The 19,612-nt window shown below is 38.5% G+C and overlaps 1 protein-coding gene across 2 annotated transcripts in view; it reads right to left on the bottom strand.

Annotated features, from left to right (window-relative positions):
• The window catches only part of GLRB (glycine receptor beta), a 44,993-nt gene extending 26,277 nt beyond the window's left edge, over nt 1-18,716 (bottom strand). For both annotated transcript variants that reach the window (XM_054165570.1, XM_054165576.1), the window contains exons 1-4: nt 18,549-18,716; nt 16,964-17,117; nt 6,733-6,839; nt 4,070-4,137 (exon numbers count right to left, since the gene is read on the bottom strand). In XM_054165570.1, the coding sequence (XP_054021545.1) occupies nt 4,070-4,137; nt 6,733-6,839; nt 16,964-17,085 (297 nt within the window). In that variant the 5' untranslated portion in view covers nt 17,086-17,117; nt 18,549-18,716. The remainder of the gene's footprint in view (nt 1-4,069; nt 4,138-6,732; nt 6,840-16,963; nt 17,118-18,548) is intronic.
• Nucleotides 18,717-19,612: the final 896 nt, after the last annotated feature.

Genomic DNA, 19,612 nt, shown 5'->3' with positions numbered 1-19,612 from the left:
GAGGTGGGGAGTGAAGAAGTGCATTAGAGGTAGGAGAACCTGGCAGGTAAATAGAATCACAGAAGCATGTTACAGGGCTTTGTTTTCCCATGAAACTCCAACAGAAGTCAGGAGTTTGAAAGGGAAGGCATTTTAGGAAAAATTTCAAATGCAACCAACTAAATAGTGGGCATGCAGCCAGAAAAACTCCTCGAGCCAGAAACCAGACACAGACAATACATTTCTCCCTGCTAACTTGAAAACTTTTTCTGTGTGAACTGCACTCATACAAAGAAAGGAAACATAGTAACACTGTCTTTTAATAACATAGAAAATGTAATTTTTGAGACTACAAAAGGAATGAAATATTTCCTTTATATACATAAATATTTAAAAAGACCTTTCTTCAAGGTTTTACAGTGAAGGAGAAGGAGGAAGTAGTGTTTTGCCACTTAAGCGAGTGAAAGAAGGTTACACTGCAAGTACAAACCTTGAATATAAATTCTGTAGATGGAGGGTCAGATCATCAGTACAGCCAAAATATTATAGCCCTATGAGTATTTATACCAGAAAGGATCTATCCCTAGGAATCTTTGCCTGGTTACCCAGTCTATAACAGTTTCTAATTATGACATATCCACCTTACTATCCCACAAACCTGTAGTATAAGAAAATGCATGTAAAATCAGAGGCAGAGTTAGTATAAGGATACTAGACAAGTAGTCTAATGAGCTGGAAGGAAATAAGTGACAGGACTCTAGATAAAGGGAGGTTACTGGAAAGTAGCATATAAGCTCTGCTTCATTTAAGATGTATAAATTCTTATTCTTTCTGTAGTTAACTAAATTTTGCTTAGTTTCTCCAGGTAACTTGTGTGATGTTTGTGATAACATTGCAATTCTTTTGTGTATTCACCAACATACCATGACCAAGACACAGCAAACATCTGAACTGTAGTTTTTTTCTAAAGGGCTCTTGAGCATAGGATACACACTATGGGTCCTATCTTGCTTCAAACCAGTATTAAGTAAAATCTGTTGAAACCTGCTTTTCTATCAGGAAATCATCTTCTCCCTTAAAAGTAAGCAAACTCTGCCCCACTGGGAGATAACCTTTTTTGTTGAGAATGAGTCAACTCCATAGATAAGAATGCAATCATCATAGGACCAGAAGGACTACAAGGGGAAAAGAAAATTTAAAATAATTTTGTGGGATTCCCAAAACATCAGGAACTCTCAGAATCAAAGAGAGGGACAACCTGGGAGTCTGTTGACTAGTAAGAAGTTCCAGATATTAATCCCAGAGTTGTCTGTTTCCGAGAGTGGGATACAGTACATCTTGTTGAAGACATTTTCTTGTACATCTCTTTTAACATCCTTCTGAACAGGAGATCAGCATGCCATGAGGCCTTTTCTCCCTGCCCCTTCACACATTTGTTTATTGGGCCTTCTACCACTGCATCACTTCAAATCACCTAGCACCCATGGTTATTTTTCTCCACCCTTCCATTACCCAAAAGAAGACATCAACCCTTTGGCATGGCTATGTCAGAACACTTTACCCTCGCATAGATTTTGTGAAAACCTATGAATTCATCTATTGCATCCAGAAATATCTACAGAGCCATGAATCATCACGATACTTCATTGACTGAAATACCTAGAAATAATTTCACAGATGTTGGTATCCGTAATTATATTTCCCCAACCAGCTTAGTAGCTTCTGGTAGCTTTAGAGACAGTCAAAACATCAATATTCCTCATGATTCAAACCAATGCCTAAAACAGTAGAGATGCAGACAGCCACTCTCTTCCTCCACACTGACAGTTCTGTTACTGTCTGCAAATGTCACTCCTTTCTGAATGCAAAAGGCCCTCCCTGGACCTTCATAGATGTGGTGCTTCAGCTCCAGGAAACACTTTTCCTGTGATTCTGGAGTAGAAGTTTTATCCCATTCTAAGTGACCCACTTCTACTGTCTGGTGCATTACTCAGATCATTTTGAAGGTAAGTTCCAGCCTATCCTCTAGTGAGCTATGGCTCCTAAATGCTCACAGGACCCAGTGTCCATTACAACAGGAAGAGTTTCCCAAGTGATATATGGAAGAATAGACTGACCATTCCCTTCATCAGTACTTCCTGTGATACATTAAGGCAAAGAAAAAGTAATACAAACTTCACATAAACATGGTGATGAGCTGGACATAGAAAATTAAATAAAAGCATAGATTAAAATAAGGATATTAAAATAAGGTGTCTGAAATTCTGAAATACGGAAGAAAACATGACTAATCCTGCAGAACATCCTAGTAAATTTGTGAGTGATCATATCAGGAATTCCCAGACATATGCATTGCTATAGACAGCATACTTAATTTACAGTCATGTCTTGTTACTATTTGGATCTGGGTGAATTCTGAAAAAAACCTCTGTGAAAGTAAATTTTTAAAGCATGCAATAAATTTCAGGAACTTGAAAGAGTTATCTGGCCAAATATATCTGACATCTTAGACACTTCTCTAACTCCTACTTTCCTGCTCTTCCTCCCTGCCTCTCTTTAAACTTCAGTATCCTTTTTGTTTTCAGGAAATAAACCCTGAGGTATCTTCAGCATACTTACATGCTTTGTTTTAATATCACTTCCCATTAATGCCATTAGTTGACCTACTATCATTTGCAATTAAATCTAAATCTTTTATTCACCTCCAGTTACAGAAACAGAAATTTCTGGCCAAGCTGTTCAAAAGTTGATTTATCTATCACATGTGTCTGAGTGGCTCTGCAGTCCTGCTGAAATATCATCAGAATACCATGTAAGCTGGTTCTGAATATTAAGTGGGTACTTAGATCTATCAACAACAAAAGGTGCTCTATTATTATGGTTCATTGCTTCTGTGCCATTATGCGTAGCAATGTTGCCTCAGTCACAGCATTTAAAAAAGCAGCCTAATTTTGGGAAGTGACTCAATGCTTTCCACACAACAGATCATCAAAGTTATTTCTAAATGGGAGGCTCAGGGAGCAGCTCAGACCTCCAATTCTGGGTGCATGGCTTTCCACATACTGGCAAGACATGGAGTACTCCCCTCTTTTTTACACAAAATAAAGCCCCTTGTCAGATCAGAACACTTTCAACAATTAATTATTTTGGCAATAGAATAGAATAGAATAGAATAGAATAGAATAGAATAGAATAAACCAGGTTGGAAGAGACCTTCAAGATCATCGTGTCCAACCCATCATCTAAACCATGCAACCAAGCATCCTGTCAAGCCTCGCCCTGAACACCCCCAGCAACGGTGACCCCACCACCTCCTCAGGCAGCCCACTTCAATGGGCAATCACTCTCTCTGACAGTACTTATTGAAAATACCATTGCAAAAAAAGATCTTCAACTCCCAGAATACTGGAAACAGCTTTGCTGAAACTACTCCTTATTTTGGAATAAATTTTATTTCCTACAGGAACAGAGACAGTCAAAAATGTAACAAGGATTATTTGGTGCTCTTATTGACATGGTGAAATTTTCTGACTGAACAGAAAATGCATTTTTAGAATGCGTCCCCACTTTATCTCCCTTCGCACAGTAAATAAATAAGAGTATGGTCATTGGTGGTCTACTGCCTTTACTCCTCCTATTCCTGCACAATTTACTCCTATCCTCCTATCTACATAAAAGACAGAACCTGTATGCTTCAGCCTCATGCAAGTATCTTCCTTTTCTCTCATAAAGAGTCCTAGTATTTTCTTCAGTAATACACCAAGTAACCTAAATATTAACTCTCAGGAAGATTATTGAATTCATACTAAGAAATGTGCTTTTCCCCAGAATTGAGTTATTTATAGAAATAAGTGTATTTCTTGCATCCTAGAAACCATGGATTTCCTTTCATATACATTAGATTCTAAAAGCCATAACAATCTGTAGGCAAATATAAACAGGTTAACAGATTTATGGCATAAAGCATAGTCTATGACTAATGCCATTATCTCAGTTCTCAGAGTCTGCAATCATAACAATCATTTCTACTGAAATTTAATTTAATAAGAAAATCTCCACGTGTGCTATATTAATTTCATTTCAGCCTTACCATCGTTGTCTCTTGAATTGACCCAAAGCTGTTAATGAAGATATTGACTGCAACATCGACTGGAATTCCTTTAAAAAAAAATGTTAAAAAATTCTAGTAAGCTGCATGGTCCAGTAACAGTGCATAATCCTTCTTTTCAAGCTCCTTTATACTGGTATCACAATATGAAATGTCTTCTTAAAGGGTCACACAATTTTATCTTTTCAAGTTAGTATATACGCAGCTTTCAAAAGCTACGGTTTAATCTATTTCCATTGAAAGTCAATGGAAATCACAGAAAGCCTTTTCAACCTAGTGATAAGAAAACAGAAAAAAAGAAACCTTAGTCCAGAGTGCTAAGCTTAAAGCATTTCACAGATCATAAATTTGAATAATTTTTGAATTCCATGATTTTCTGTTATCACAGAATGCACAATCCAGTATTACTTCTGCACACAGTGTAATGGATAGAGGCAATTCACATTTTGAGTGGTGGACATTTTTTAACTGTCAAGGTCATAATGATGTTCTGTCATTCCAAATTACCTGCTTATGATTTATGATGAGACATTTACTTATATTGTAAGAGGATACCTTTTTGTGCAAGTCAGGTACATAACTGTAAAGTATGAATACAGGCAGATAAAAACTGTTGCATGAAGCTTTCACAGCTATCTAGCCTTGGTGCTAGAGAGTTGGAAAGCTACTCCATTTTTAAAGTGATTACCAATTTGCCAAGAAAACTTTCTAGACGATGGTAGCTGTGAAGATATTAGGATGACCTGAACTTTTTCCTCTTTTACACAGCCAGGATTCCTGTAGTTAAAGAGGAATGGCATGACAGCTGCTACATTTGCCCTCTGTCACCCTGTGGGAACTGATTGGCAGTCATTTAATATGGTGTTAACAGAGAGTTATCACCAAGCACATAGAAGTGGCCTGATGGTGGGGGGAACTAATCATAGTCCACTAGTTTTATTTAGCACCTTTATGTTGAGAGTGTCAGTATGTACACTAGATGCATGTATCTGATCTCAATTGCACAGTTACCAGCACTTAATTCAGTGGGTTTCTTCCTATTTTCAGCAACTAAAGAGAATATAAAAATACATGAAGACTATTTTGACAGAATAAGCAAATGCAGTACAAAACTGTATATGCTTCACCTACTAGTTCGCTTGTCTGTAAAAAATATTTCAGTGTACATGTAATGCATAAATTCAGACTTGTTCTCATGGTTCACCAGAAATCACCAAGATAAAATTTCACTTTTTTCAGCTATGTCAGTTTGTGGTTGGTTTTGTTTTGTTTTGTTTGTTCAGCTATGTCAGTTTGTGGATGGTTTTGTTTTGTTTTGGTTTTTTTTAATCAGACCTGTTAAGTGTGATGCTTTTGGTTATGCAATAAGCATAATACTTCATTTAATGCCTGATGAATGTGACAGAGCACCCACCACATCACTAGTAGCCAAGAGTGTACTATCTCATCCAGATTTAAATAGGAAGTGCCATCCAAGAAAATCACTCATGTGTGAAGAATGTTTTAACACAGGCAAACCACTTGTCAAAAAATGTTCTTTTCCTTCCACCTCCTTGTGAGTTAACACTACACATCCTCCCTTTTCCTTGCATCTTGTTTCTTACCAGACTGCCAGCAGGACAATCAAAAATATAAAGAAATCTGCAACATGCTTTGTGATTACAAGCTGGTCATGCTGAAGAACAGGTAGAGCAGCGGCTAAATGTTTACTGTTTCTTACAAGACTCAGTGATGAAAATAGAGGATTATGATTCTATATAAATTACTAAATAGACTGTATTTTATAAATATAGCATCTTTTATAAATAGAAATTATACAATACATTATAAAATATATATTTATAAAGTAAAAGACCTGAAAATGGTCAAAAGCACAATAAAGATTACAGATTTCAACATTTCTAATAGTATTGACATGTATGTTGAAATATCTCTTACGATACATATATTTAAACATAAGATTTACATCAACTGCAGTGTCTGTAATGTAATAAAATTGTCTATGTCTTTTTCCAGCAAGGAAATAATCTAATTCCTGGAAAGTATAACTTACAGATGCATTATTTATTAGAGGTTGTGCAGAGAATATGTATTCCAACCTTTTCTGCATATGTAAGGAAATCACATTTGCCTACATGGAAGATTTCTGCGACATATGACTACCAAGGAGATGTTTTAAAGTCAGAGAACATGTTTAAATTCATTACTTACTTGAAAGCCCTAAGTGTGTAAGCTGTATTACTAACATATATTTAAAGGATTTAGCAACTTTAAGGATGTCTGCAGAAAGTTTTGAAAATCTTCTAAAGAAATACTACTAAAGTCTAAAATGTAAGGATAAAAAGGACATTAAAAAATACAAAATCTAATTCTAATAAGAAAAAAGATTAAAATTAACAGTAGTAGTAGTGATAACAATAAAGCATCACACATTTTATGATCAGGAAATCCTATTATATTACCTTTAAGCTCAAAGGGGTAAATATCTTCTGCAGCTTCACACTATCTAGGGATATTTCCATTCAAAAAACAAACACAAAAATTAAGATTGTAAATATTATATCCACATAAATTCTCTATGTGTGAAAAGAACAAAAGTTATATTCCAAATATTAAAAAAAAAAAGGCTGAAATATCTGACAAACCTTTGAAATTAGGCCTTATCCTAGGATCATAGCTAAGCAATAGCCTGTTCAAGATATTGCTGGTAGAATTAGCAGGTACTCTTGCAAGGTCTTCAGCTGATTGCTGGCTGTAAAAAAAAAGTGCATTTGTTACTATTAGGACAGAAACAACTGCATGCTTAAAGTCATGCCATAAATGTCATTTCACAAGTAAATATGTTCAGTTCCACACTGTACACTCTTAACTGTAAACTCGGAAGTAAATAAACTGCAGTGCACTAACTGTTCCTTTCCCTCTTAACGTAAATATCCAGAGGGACACGGTTTCTTCATCAGTAGAAAGCAGACATCTGAACTATTTTTAGTGACTGTCAGATTAGGAACATAAGTAAACTGACAGCCACTTCATAGGTGCCAAACCATGCAAAGGCTTTTGGCAGACTCCTGCTCTTGGATGCCAGCATCAGCTATTCCACAGAGAGCTGGAGCCATTGCATAATCTCTCTGAAAAGTGCTAATAAAAGCTTTGTTATGGAAAGCAAGGCTTTGGACTCTCCTCTGGTTTTGCAGGGGGAATTTAAACATCTCCATTTACCTTGCCACTATTGTGTTGGATGTTAAATTAAAACCATCACTGAAATTAAAAAGAACCTGTGACAGATAAATGTAGCTACATGAATAAAATGAAATTGTGTGTAATAAAATGCAATAAGCATTAGTTCCCACCCCATGTGCTTTAAGCACCTAGCAGGTTGATAATGAATTTTTATGTTGTCTGTAGAACCTGTTCAGTGATGTTCCCCAATTTTGAATCGTCTCTTGTAATTGCTTTTTCATCCATTTTATTATGATTATTCTGCTTTCTGTCATTATAATTTAGTAATCAAGACAACATGTAAAAATAAGACAAACACGCTAGAGAAGTGTAAGTTATATGCATCAACACTATTATAGATAAATGTTTTCCATAATCAGTATCAGCTGCCATTGCCTCCTTTACCCTGCTCAATTTCTTTTTTTAATGATTCTTTCCCATATCAATATCAGCTTGACAGACCTGGAAGTTACTCTTCATAACATCTCACTTCACTGCTAGCTGCTTCTCATCCTTCAGTTTCCTTCATGTCCTCTGGGACTTCAGCATTATCCAAACATTTGCTGAAGGAAATATTAACTCTCAAAAAGGATTTTGACCAGTTGTTTGGTTGTGTTTTTTTAAAGTTGTGTGAATGTATCAGACCTGATTTTAGAGTGCCAAATTATAGTAGCGCCTGTTCAGCATTGGCTACGGGGAAATGCATTAATTAATAACTATCACCACTACATGGTATCACTATTTGATTAAAAACTGAAGACCAGATGCTAGCCCTTGCAAAGCTTTATGAATAACCCCACCTTTAAAATCAAATGTTTAAACTAAAATCGTACAGGAAACAGCAGAAGCAAATGAACAAGACCTGCTGAGTAGCACCTACTGTGCCTCTACAATGAGACTACTAATAAAATGAGGAATTTTTTTACTTTCAGTAGCATACCTTGTAACTTACACTAGTATGCCCTTATTCTGTGTACAATAAAGAGGAACAAGGTGGTAGTTCTGTGAGATGACATTACTGAAAGTATTTGCTCAGGCTGTTTTTAAAAGGTTGCCTATGAATTAGGCAAAGAAGACATACTGTGCTGGGAAGAGTAATGGGAAGAACAGGTGGTAGCACTGCTGTCTGGCAAAGAACATCTTGACCACATCTTCCACAAGGTGTTGGGTAGTGTTTTGATCTTACATAAGTGTAATGCACATATTTTATGCTCATTTCTGTAAGAATCAAGTGAAATTCAACAGCAGTGGCTATACTGAGTTGGGATAAGAAGCAGAGAGTCAGTAACTGGTATTTTTTTAAAGGTGACTTTAGATGAAGTGATTTGAATAGCTACTGGGAAAAAAAAAGTTCTGCTGAGTATCAGTTATATTTTCACTGTGATCTTTTACAGCATGCTGTCATTGAACTACTATCACTGAACAGCACTCATGCGACTAAACATTGTCACAAGGACAGGATTTCCTTCAGAGATCCTCGCTGATGAAAATACCTGTCATTAAATTGTATGTGGAAGTTTGGGTGAGTTAAGAGGTTATGCCACTTTCAGAGTAATAGATGAGCAGAGTGAGTTAATGAAACAGTGAATGGGATGGGTTAAGTGCTCGGAGAAACAGGCAAGGCCCATACATGCCACTAAGATATTTACCTAAAGCCACTACCACCCCTGCATAATTCGCTGGAATGACTTAACAATAGGCATTTTGTTAATTTGCCAATATATAGATGACATAGGAAAAATGGAATTTCAGGTGAGATTTCTCTTCCTAAAAGAAGCAGTGCTTCAATTTGCTGAAGGCTGTTTGATTTCCATACAACAACACACCAGTTCAGCAGTTACTTGCCAATTTTCAACCTACAATTTTCACATTTGTGAAAATCTGATAACTAGTCTAAGATTTCCCTTACAATTTCCACCAGTTGCAGCATGCACTGTTATCTTAATACATTTATTTCAACTTGTGTTGAATGTATGCAGACCTGCTGGGAAACATTAAGACCTGGAAATGCAGCAGCACTTTTCACAGTAATTGATGAGTACTAAGCAAGATATGGTGAATACCAACGGGTAAGGCAACGGAAGCCTCAACAGTTGCAACAGGTGCTATAAAGTAAATTTAAAAGCAAATAATAGTAAAACCAGAAACAGCTTTAACAAGAACTTTGCCTAACTCATAACTCAAACACACAGAAAAACCAAACCCAAAATAGGATTTCTCTTTTTTTTCTGAAAAAAAACACCACCACCACAAACACCAACCAACCAACACAACAAAAAACAACCCAAGAAGTATTCTCAAAAATGTTCTTATTTCTACAGACAATATTTTTAGAAGTCAGAGAGGAAACAAAGAGGAGTTATTTTTTCAGCATAACACCTCTGTGTGATATGACTGGCCCCTCTCTGGTCTTTGGGAGGTAACTTCTGGCATCACTAATGAGTAAAAGAATTACTTTAAATACTGTACTTCACAGGACATACAGTAAGGGGTCCATCTCCTCTCCCACTGCAGCTCTACATATTTTACCACTGCCTTTGAAGAACATGATTAACATTTTCATTAGATGACAATGAAGAATTATTTTCAATAATTCACTAATCAAAATCCAGAAGATAAGCAGATATGCATGGCAAAGGAAGCATACATTGCAGTTGGTTTAACATTTATATAGCTTCATTACATTTGTGTTCATCAAATGTGTCAGAAGACATTATATCTCTATGGGTTTACTCCCTGAGAGCTCACTGAAGTTACAAGGAGGTCTTGTCACATGCAGTGACACAGGAGGATGAATGGAGGAAGGAATATAAATAATATTCTACTCAATATTCTACAAGTGGGATTAAAATCTTTGATGTTGTATTAACTCACCTACTGCCTTGATTCCTATTCTTACGGTACCATTATGCTGAGGAATCTCCAGTTTTAGAAAAGAACATAAATATACTTTTTATTTACGGTGTGACAAGCAGGGGAAAGCAGAAAAGACATGTCATAGAGACATATTCACACACCATCTTACACTGCACTGCAGTCCGGTCACAAAGTGTGCTGCTTCTGTTGCTGGTGTGTGTTAGAGAGCACAGCTTGGATAACCTGACAGATAAAAATATATATTCCAGCTCACATTGTTCAGTTATCTCCAGAAAAAAAACACCTATGTAATGCTGAAACAACAGATTTTAGTACAGTTTATCTAATCTATGTGATGGAAACTGACTTTTAGTCACATAACATGGCAGTGTATATCTGAGAATGGTAACAATCAGTTTTGGAAACACAGTATCTGCAATCTCACCATGCATTGTAAAACTGATACAAACTGATTCGCAGGCATTTGATTTTCTGAGTGCAATAACAAGAAGTATAAAGCCAGGTTAATGCAAACCAACAAGATACTATGTAATTCTTCTGAGTGATCCCAGTGATGTCTAGAATGCTTAATAACTACATTTTCAAATTGTACCAAGTGACATCTCAATCACTAGGAAGAATAATTACAATGCCTCCAATGCAGAGTGATATCACTAAAATTATGTCAAAATAACTGAACTCTGAATGACTGTTTCTATGTCTTCATAAATGCAGTTGACAGCTAAACACCTGAAAATAGATATGTAACTTCAGTATCTAAATTTGGAGATAATGCAGTATGATAGACATAAAGAAAGGTCCCATCATAGTGGAAGCTAAAAAAGACACTCAGATTTGGCACTTAAATTGTGAAATAACTTGCCTTTCATTTTCTGTTCTAGATAGACCAGAGAGCAGAGTATCCTAATGTGAGCACATAAGCAATCTTGCAGAAGTTGGCTGGTATGAAGGCCTCAATTAATGTCAATGTTTCAGAATTTGTCCATCAGAAGCCTCCAATCCAGCTTTAGTGTCACATTCAAAACAGGCAGGGTTGAACACTTTAAGGAGAATTTACATGGTAATCTGAAGAACCCTCTTATTATTCCCTAAGCTTCAGAAAAGCAAACTGATTCACCTGACTGCTACAGAGATGACAAACCCCAATGATACTTCACCCAGCCTGACTAGTACTGTTCACAGCATGCTAACAGTGCTTCCACTTCTTAAAATAAACTTGTTTGGTCCTGTCTTAAGCACCTCTGCATCCTACTGAACTCGTCACCTAAATTACCTTTGTGAATAATGGGTGTCCTGTTGTGTCCTTATATTGTATGCACACATGAAACATCATCAGTGTCCAGATGTTCTTTGTCCAAGTCTTTTTCCCAAATACAGTAAGTATTGAGACAATACATGAATCCTGGAAAACTCTAACCACCTTTATGGTGGTATAAGTGTAGATGTAAGTGGAAAGCCTAAGTGGAGATACATTCTATATGAATTCTCATCTATTTGGTGGAGCTGAGAATAGAATATAGTCCTACAGTTTCCCTCGTGCTTCGGTTTAGGGGGTGTAGTTTAACCTGCTGATCCAAGTATTTTCTCAGTCCAGAGACTGTACATGAACTGAAGTCTGTAACTTTCCCCCCCAGCTGTAGCGCCTTGTCACTGGACCATTCAGAATAGAGCAAACGCTGCCCACTGAGAGGGAGAATTACTGATCAAGAGCCAGTCTCCTACATTTAATTATTGTTTTACAAGAGAACTTAGATTATATAGCAGAATAGAATAGAATAGAATAGAATAGAATAGAATAGGACAGGACCAGGTTGGAAGAGACCTTCGAGATCATCGTGTCCAACCCATCATCCAACTCCATCTAATCAACTGAACCATGGCACCAAGCACCCCATCAAGTCACCTAAACACCTCCAGTACATATAGTTATATAGCTTTATCTTTTGATCTCTAGGAGTTTTATTCATTCTGAAAACAATTTCCCAAAATTTCCTGCAATGTGGCCCTATCTGTCCAGGATCACAGCTTTCCATGAAAATCACGATCTACAGAATAATGAAACCATTGAGCAGCTGCTCTTACTGTGGGGCAAAAGAATTTTTATAGGAACCAGACCTGGAATCTGCAAAGGACTTATCTTCAGAATAACTGTGAGATGTAATTCAGGCTTGTCTTTCAACTTCATTCCATCTTCTCCCACAAACTGTATCAATCATCCCATCATACTTAAAAATGAAAATGTTCAAAACTATCAATAGTGTCTTCTACAAGACTGGCATGAAGCCAGAGATGATTCCATTCTCCCACCATTTATATTTACATTTACACTTAGATTTACATTTACACATACAACAGCTAGAAAAGCCACGCATACCCAAAATCTGGACATAAATTTACAAAGTCCATGTCCACAGGAGGGTGGAAAGGATCCAAGATACAAGATCCACTTTGAACTTCTATTTGAGTCTTTACGGGAAGAGTGTGTCAGAAGCTGGCAGATAACCAGAAGAAATTTCAGGATAAGCTTTCAGAAAACTGTTTTAAACACATCAAAGGCTTTTTTCCCTAGTTATACTGTCTTTTGTTGTTATTTTTTCAAAGAAGCTGTTTATTGAACCTTGGCATCTGTGACCTTTCTAAGCTTCTGCCCTGGCAGATGGCACAAGCCATGCTTTCTGGAGGGCTTAGAGGGCCATTTCACAGTTTCCTGAAGAAGCTGATAAGCTTTACTGAATACAAGCCAAAATATGATTTTACTCCTGATTTGTGGGTTAGAAAAACTCTACAGAGAGTACAGGGTATTTAATTAATCTATTTATTAATCTAATCTACATGGATGTAGGTCTTCACATGGAAAACTGCATAATGAGGAGGAGGAATGCTGCTTTAAAAACACAAATGTGATACCCAGACAAAAAAAAAAAAAAAAAAGATTTAGTGATTGAGATTATACTCTTAGCACTGCAGTGGCATTAAAGACACTGGGTGATCTTCAGAAATGAAGCTGTTGACTGTGCAAGTCAACAGTTCATTCATTCTAAAACCATAATTAATAGGAATAACTAGGATTATGAGCACAGCCATAACCGATTGTGTTAACTGCTGCCTGACACTATTCTATCTTCATGCCTTCTATAGCACTGTCATAAGCAAACTTCCTGTGTTTGTCTAGAGATATCACAAGTAGTTTGGAGAGGAGACCTTCAGAGCTAAGGAGGATAACAACAGCAGCTCAAACATAACTGAAGTATTTCATATGATGTAACAAAAGGAAAAACATTTTTCAGCAGTGCTCTTAGAAAGAGTCACAGCTAAGTGTCCCTCATGTTTACAAGAAATAATGAAGTTGTTAATATGAAGTAACAAAGGTAACACAGCTGACGGGCAGCCTTCAATCAAAAAAGAGATGAAATGACTAAATCCACCTGTTGCTATATCAAAATCATCTGTATTCAGTATAGTGAATTTCAAAATAAGCTTTGCAAACAGATGACTGTAATCCATAAAAATCATAATTCTTTTCTTGAAGAAGTGGACTTGTTTCTTTTTCTTTCTTTCCCTCCTTTTTTTTTTTTTTTAAATAAATATTTTCCATAGAGAAATAGCTTGCTTTATGTTTTATTGCACTACACATCTGTGGAAGCCAGCCACTCAGATTTATGCTGCAACATGCCCTATTAGAGGATTTTAGGCCTAATATATCAATTTCTTTGTTAATCAATGAACATTCAGGAATCAGACACAAGTATAATTAGTCTGTGTCATTTGGAAAGCCTGAGGTCAGAAAAACAAAGTTCTAAACATAAGATGTGAAGTCTTACATCTGTTCTGAGCAAGCATTAAATCAAACTAAGAACCAAGTGTTCAAACATCAGTTTCATGAAATCCCTTGATAAAAAAAAAAAAATGGGAAGAACAATTTCAGGCATAAATGAAAATAAAATGCCCAATAAAGTCTCTATCACATAAAGCTCCCAGAGGTACAGTGCTATGAATAATCACAACAAAGAAGTTTTGCTCTACAATACAAAGTAGAATTTTTGTAACTGAAGGAAGAAAAATACCTGTTTATTAGACAATAATGAACTTTTTATGGGGTTTCTAATCAGCTTGTTTTCTCCTTATTCTAATGGCAGTTAATTTAATGCCAGAGGGGCACATCTGGTGAAAGGATTGTATTCTGGAAAGCTATAAAAGGAAAAGTTCAGGTATGCTCTATTTTCATATAAATAAATTAATGCCCAAGTCCCAAACCAGTCTTATAATCATCCATTTCTTAACATCAAACTAAGGAACTCAGGCAGTAAGTTTCTGATTCAGATTCAGTATAAATTTTCCTTGGAAAATTATTTGTATGCATTTCAACTTCATTACAAAGTTTGTGAAGAGAAGACTGTTATTTATATGATTAATAATGTGGGGTTTTGTTCTCTTGAGACAGTAAGACTTAGCTTTTCACACATTGTAAGGAAACAAAAAGCAATAATTGTATATAATTAAGCCTTAAATTTTATTGTACCAGTAACAACTGTAAATTAGAAGCACACTAAGATTCAAACTCATAAATGTGTATTTTCACTAGGATTTTGTATCATTCCATCTCATAAGTGAAGCAAAATTCTATTCCTTGTCTTCTAAAAAGATACAGTACACTCTTCCAAAAGATTTCTTTCATGATTTACTATAAATTTGTCATTCAACTGCTACCTTTGAGACTATTTTTGGTAAACTCTTATAGTGCCACTTAATTCCCACTCCACTGTCCTGGATATTGGTTTGTCTCTGAGGAAATATTCTTTACTTTTTTCCACAGGAAAAAAAATAATTATTGAGTAGGCAGCATTTTTTTATAATGCAGAGTGTCACCAAATCAAGAAGTGAGAGATTATAAAAAAATGAGGATGATTGAAAGTTTGCCATCAGCAGTAGCCTGAGCTAAGACAGCACTAGATATTTTTTCTGCAAGACAGAATTGATTTTCATTGCTTATTCACACGAGAGATCTTTTAGGTGCCAGCCACAGAAGCAGCAATCCTGCAACCCTGCTATTACAAGTGGTTGTCTCTCAAACTGTGAACTTCAGCCAAGTAAGATACAGACAACTTGTTCAGTATTCAGAAAATCCAGCAGGGCTTAGCTCTATGGCAATTAATTCTGGGTAGCAACACTGCACATGCAATACATCAGACAAATACTGGATTCTGATAGTGTTCTTGTGGAAAGTTTTAACTGGTTAGAATGTAAAAGTATCACTTCAAAACTTAGAGCATCTATTCAGTGCTTTTCAAGTATATTGGTGACAAGTTAAATAATATTTAATGATTGCAAGATAAGTGGTATCAAAAAGGACAGGATACAAAGAAGTACTGTGGTTAAAAGGAAAACAGCCAAAAAGAATCCACCCAGTTGCCAGTATAAAATGACATCAATGTTCTGAATTCTCATTAAGACCAAGTCAAGAACAGGGGGGAAACGCTGGCTGCTTCAATTAGACCATGGAAGATCTGGATTAAGTTCCCAACTGTGTAACGCATGCTCTGAGGACTTCCATTCTGATACCTGTCCTGGGAATGATGACATTTCTCTCCTTGCTACAAATCCTCAAAGTCACTCAGACCAAAAGCTCCATTCAGAGCTCAGCCTAACTATACAAAGCGGGTAGAATGGGTGGGGGGTCATTTCAGATGAGTCACAATCACACCTGAGACTTGCATCTTAATGTATTCTAATCCTAAGATCTATCTCATTCTTTCAGGCTTGATACAAAATAAAGGAAAAAAAAGAAAAAAATAAAACACTCACCATATGTAGAAACTTTCAAACAAAATTGGGTTACAAATAAACTGCAAATACTTAAAAAGTGAAAAATGTAAGAAACATGCTCCATCTGGTTATTCTTCTTTTTTTCCCCTTCCCTTTGGAAAAAGCCTACTAACATTAAATAGTCATTCTCATCTCCTAGTCCTCTTCTATAGGCAAAGAAAAAAATGTGGTTTAAATTTGCCTAAACAAATTTGAGGCATAGCGCTTTACCATTTGAGGCATAGTGCTTTTCTACACTTCTTGGCAACTTATTATATTCCATCAATTTTTTTCCTCAGCTATTTACACTGTAACACTAAAAAGATGACCAAGGCTGGCCAAAAAAATGACCATTCACAATTCACAAATAAAATCTTTGTACTGTCCCATGGATCGCAACCTAAATTGTGGTAGGCATTAGAAAGAGGGAGCATTTTTAACATCAGGTAATCATAGCTGTCCAGAATATATTCTCTGTTCGGTCAAGAAATTCCATTACTATATTTTTGCAGAGATTATTCCATAGTGCATGCTGTATGGCAATAATCAATCCATCTCCATAGAAGTTATTGTACTGTAAATAATTGGTGAAAGATGCTGAAGACCTTAGCTCTACTCAGTGTGCAATAAGACTATATGCAGGATAATCCTTCTCCTACAGGACAAAGCTAACCAGAAACCAAATTTCTGTACAACAGTTTTAAATTCTCCTAGCTTTTCTCAGTGCACCTGCAATACAATACTAAACAGCATAGCACCATGGGACTACATTACTATTTCCCCACATAAATAGCAAGACACCAGGTTGGAATTCCACCCACCCCCTGCGAAGAGAAACAATTTTTACTATAGCCCCCCAAACCCCATTATTTCAGCACAAAATCATCACCTTCTACTTCAACTGCCATGTAATTTCCACTATTAAAAATATGGCAAAATCACCATCACACAAAAGCATAAAAGAAACAAGGAACATACGATGGACATAGATATTGCTTCTTTTTCCCCTTTCCTTTCTTTGAAGACTTCTCTTTGGAACAGACTTCTTCAACCCATAAGGAGAATGAGACAAAAAAGAAAACTACTAGTAAGAACTTCATCTTGAAGATTAATCTTCAGAGAAACCTTCAGTCTGTGGCAAAATAAAAGAAAGAGTTTTATGTTAGGCATAAATACAGCAAATAGTAACACAACCTACAAGAAGTAAACAAATGTGTTTGGTTGTTTTTTGTTTAAAAGGGAAAAAAAAAAAAAGCCTGATCTTAGTTGTCTTGTGGGAGAGAAATCTGTTGAGGTATACCTCTGATACAGAAACAACTTCGGCAATTTTCTGAGAGTCAGGTAGCTTTCCAACGAGACTGACAGCGAAGAACAGATTTAAGTGCAAGTTTGCTGCACTCTGTCTAAGAAATAAACGTGATGCCCTTCAAAGGCTGCTTATGCAAAAACCTCTGAAACTTGGAAACAGTTACTCATTTCTTGATGAAATTTTTGTGTCATGTATCAATTGTATTCAATACTGTTAAATGTGACCAACCAGTCATTTAGCAAGACAGACAACTTGCCGGCCCTCTGTGACCTTGCACAGATGAAATAGCAATCATATCAATGTTATGAGAAAGGGTTGAAGATTTAACTATATGGACAGAATTTAAATACAAATGGCTATTTTGCACAAAGTATTCCCACTGCAGAGCCAGCACTGAAAGGGCCTTGCAAAGATGACTAAACACAACCAACACCACTGTGCTTTGTTATGTTGTGTTCGGTTTAATGTTGTAACTTCTCCTGAGTGAAAGCACATACCCCGAAGGCCAGGAGTTGGGGGCTGTGTTTGGCCAGAGATAGCTCCATCTGCCTTTGGTCACCGCCCCACCAAGCCCCGAGCATATTACATTTGTTTCCCATCCCACAGATCATTCTCAAGGGTTTCCTTAGGCCCGCAGAAACCTTGCAGTTGCCTCAGCACCAGCTGCACCTTTTACTTTTATTTAGTTTGTAAAAAAATGTTTCTAAGGAGCAGTGGCTGCCTCGCTTTCCCACCTCCCACCTGCGGCGGGCACTGGGATGCTTCGGTCTCCTTCGGGAGCCGCAGCCCCAGTGCTCCCCGGCCGGTAACGGTGGCGAAGCTGCCCCTGCCGCTCCCCTACCTCCTCTCTCGCCTGCCCGGCCCGGCTAGAGGCCTCCCACCGGCCCCAGCACCGCGGAGGGAGCGGCCTCCGTGCTGCCGAGTGCTGCGGAAGCACCGTGAGGAGAACGGGAGGACGAAACGGGCAAGGCTCTCCGCAGGGATCGCTTCCCACCGCAGCTGTGGGACGTGTCCGGCGCTGCCCTCGGGGCTGCACTCCCAAGTCCCGCCGCCGCTCACTCAGACCCCACCACTCGGCCCGGCCCCGCCGCCACCGGCGCTGGCCGAGGTGCTGACGGAGCCTCGGAGGTTCCGCCCGGCGAGAACCAGGCTCCCGGGCAGGGCCCCCACCCGCCCCACCGTGGGGCACTGGCCTCACAGGCATACGCAGCCCCGCCACCGCTACGGCCCTCACCGCCGGTGCCCAGCGCTCACCGCCACACGGTCCGCTGCTGCCTCCCCGACCTCCGCTATCAGGGCCAGTTGCGACCGGGGAACGGGCGGTGCGCCATGTCGCGGCCCGGTCGGAGCGAAAGCGCGGCTCCCCCACCGGCGGAACCAGCCCCTACCTCCGACGGTGCCCTCCGCGTCCAGTGAGCATGTGCGGGCGCGGCGGCGCGGCGCTCTCCCAGTGAGCATGTCCCGGCCGCCCGCCCGCACATGGGCACTGGGCGAGCGGCGTCTCCGGCGGGAGGGCCGGGGGAAGTGGACGGCGTGCTGGTACCCATCGCTTTCCCCCCGCCCTCCCGCCTCCGGAGACGAAACAATGACGGGACAGTGGGAGGTGAGGAAGAGTTGGGGAAACATTACCCCGGTGTCCCCGGAGAAGAACGCATCCAATAGCTGTGTCGAAAGACGCTGAGTAGAGTTGGCAGGACCAAGGGGATAGCAGAGAGGGGTTGAGGAGGATGGGAGGAAGGCGGAATGCAATACTGCATTCGTTTTATATGTCCATATTTGTATAATATTTTTTTTTCCTCAGTAGTTACCTTTGCTTCTTTTAAATTGAAGACTCTGTGAAAAAGTGGGAAGGCTTGTTTTGGGGATAGATGTGCATCCTTGGTACAAAAAATGTTGGGTTTCCAGTTGCTATAGACTTCAAAGGTGTTATAAATGGATACCTTGCAGATGGAAATTTCATGTATAAAATTATTTCTGGAGCTCCTTGGACATAAGTAAGGAGCTTATTGAGGAGAGACTGAGGGAGCTGGGGTTGCTTAGCCTGGAGAGGAGGAGACTCAGGGGTGACCTTATTGCTCTCTACAACTACCTGAAGGGAGGTTGTAGACAGACGGATGTTGGTCTCATCTCCCAGGCAGCCAGTACCGGAACAAGAGGACACAGTCTCAGGCTGTGCCAGGGGAGGATTAGGCTGGATGTTAGGAAGAAGTTCTATACAGAGAGAGTGATTGCCCATTGGAAAGGGCTGCCCGGGGAGGTGGTGGAGTCACCATCATTGGAGGTGTTCAGGAGGAGACTTGATGGGGTGCTTGGTGCCA

This window comes from Dryobates pubescens, chromosome 1, assembly GCF_014839835.1.
Source record: "Dryobates pubescens isolate bDryPub1 chromosome 1, bDryPub1.pri, whole genome shotgun sequence".
Classification (NCBI taxonomy): Eukaryota; Metazoa; Chordata; class Aves; order Piciformes; family Picidae; genus Dryobates; species Dryobates pubescens.
The sequence above is the reverse complement of the archived record's forward strand: the minus strand, read 5'-3'. Positions and strand labels throughout refer to the sequence as shown.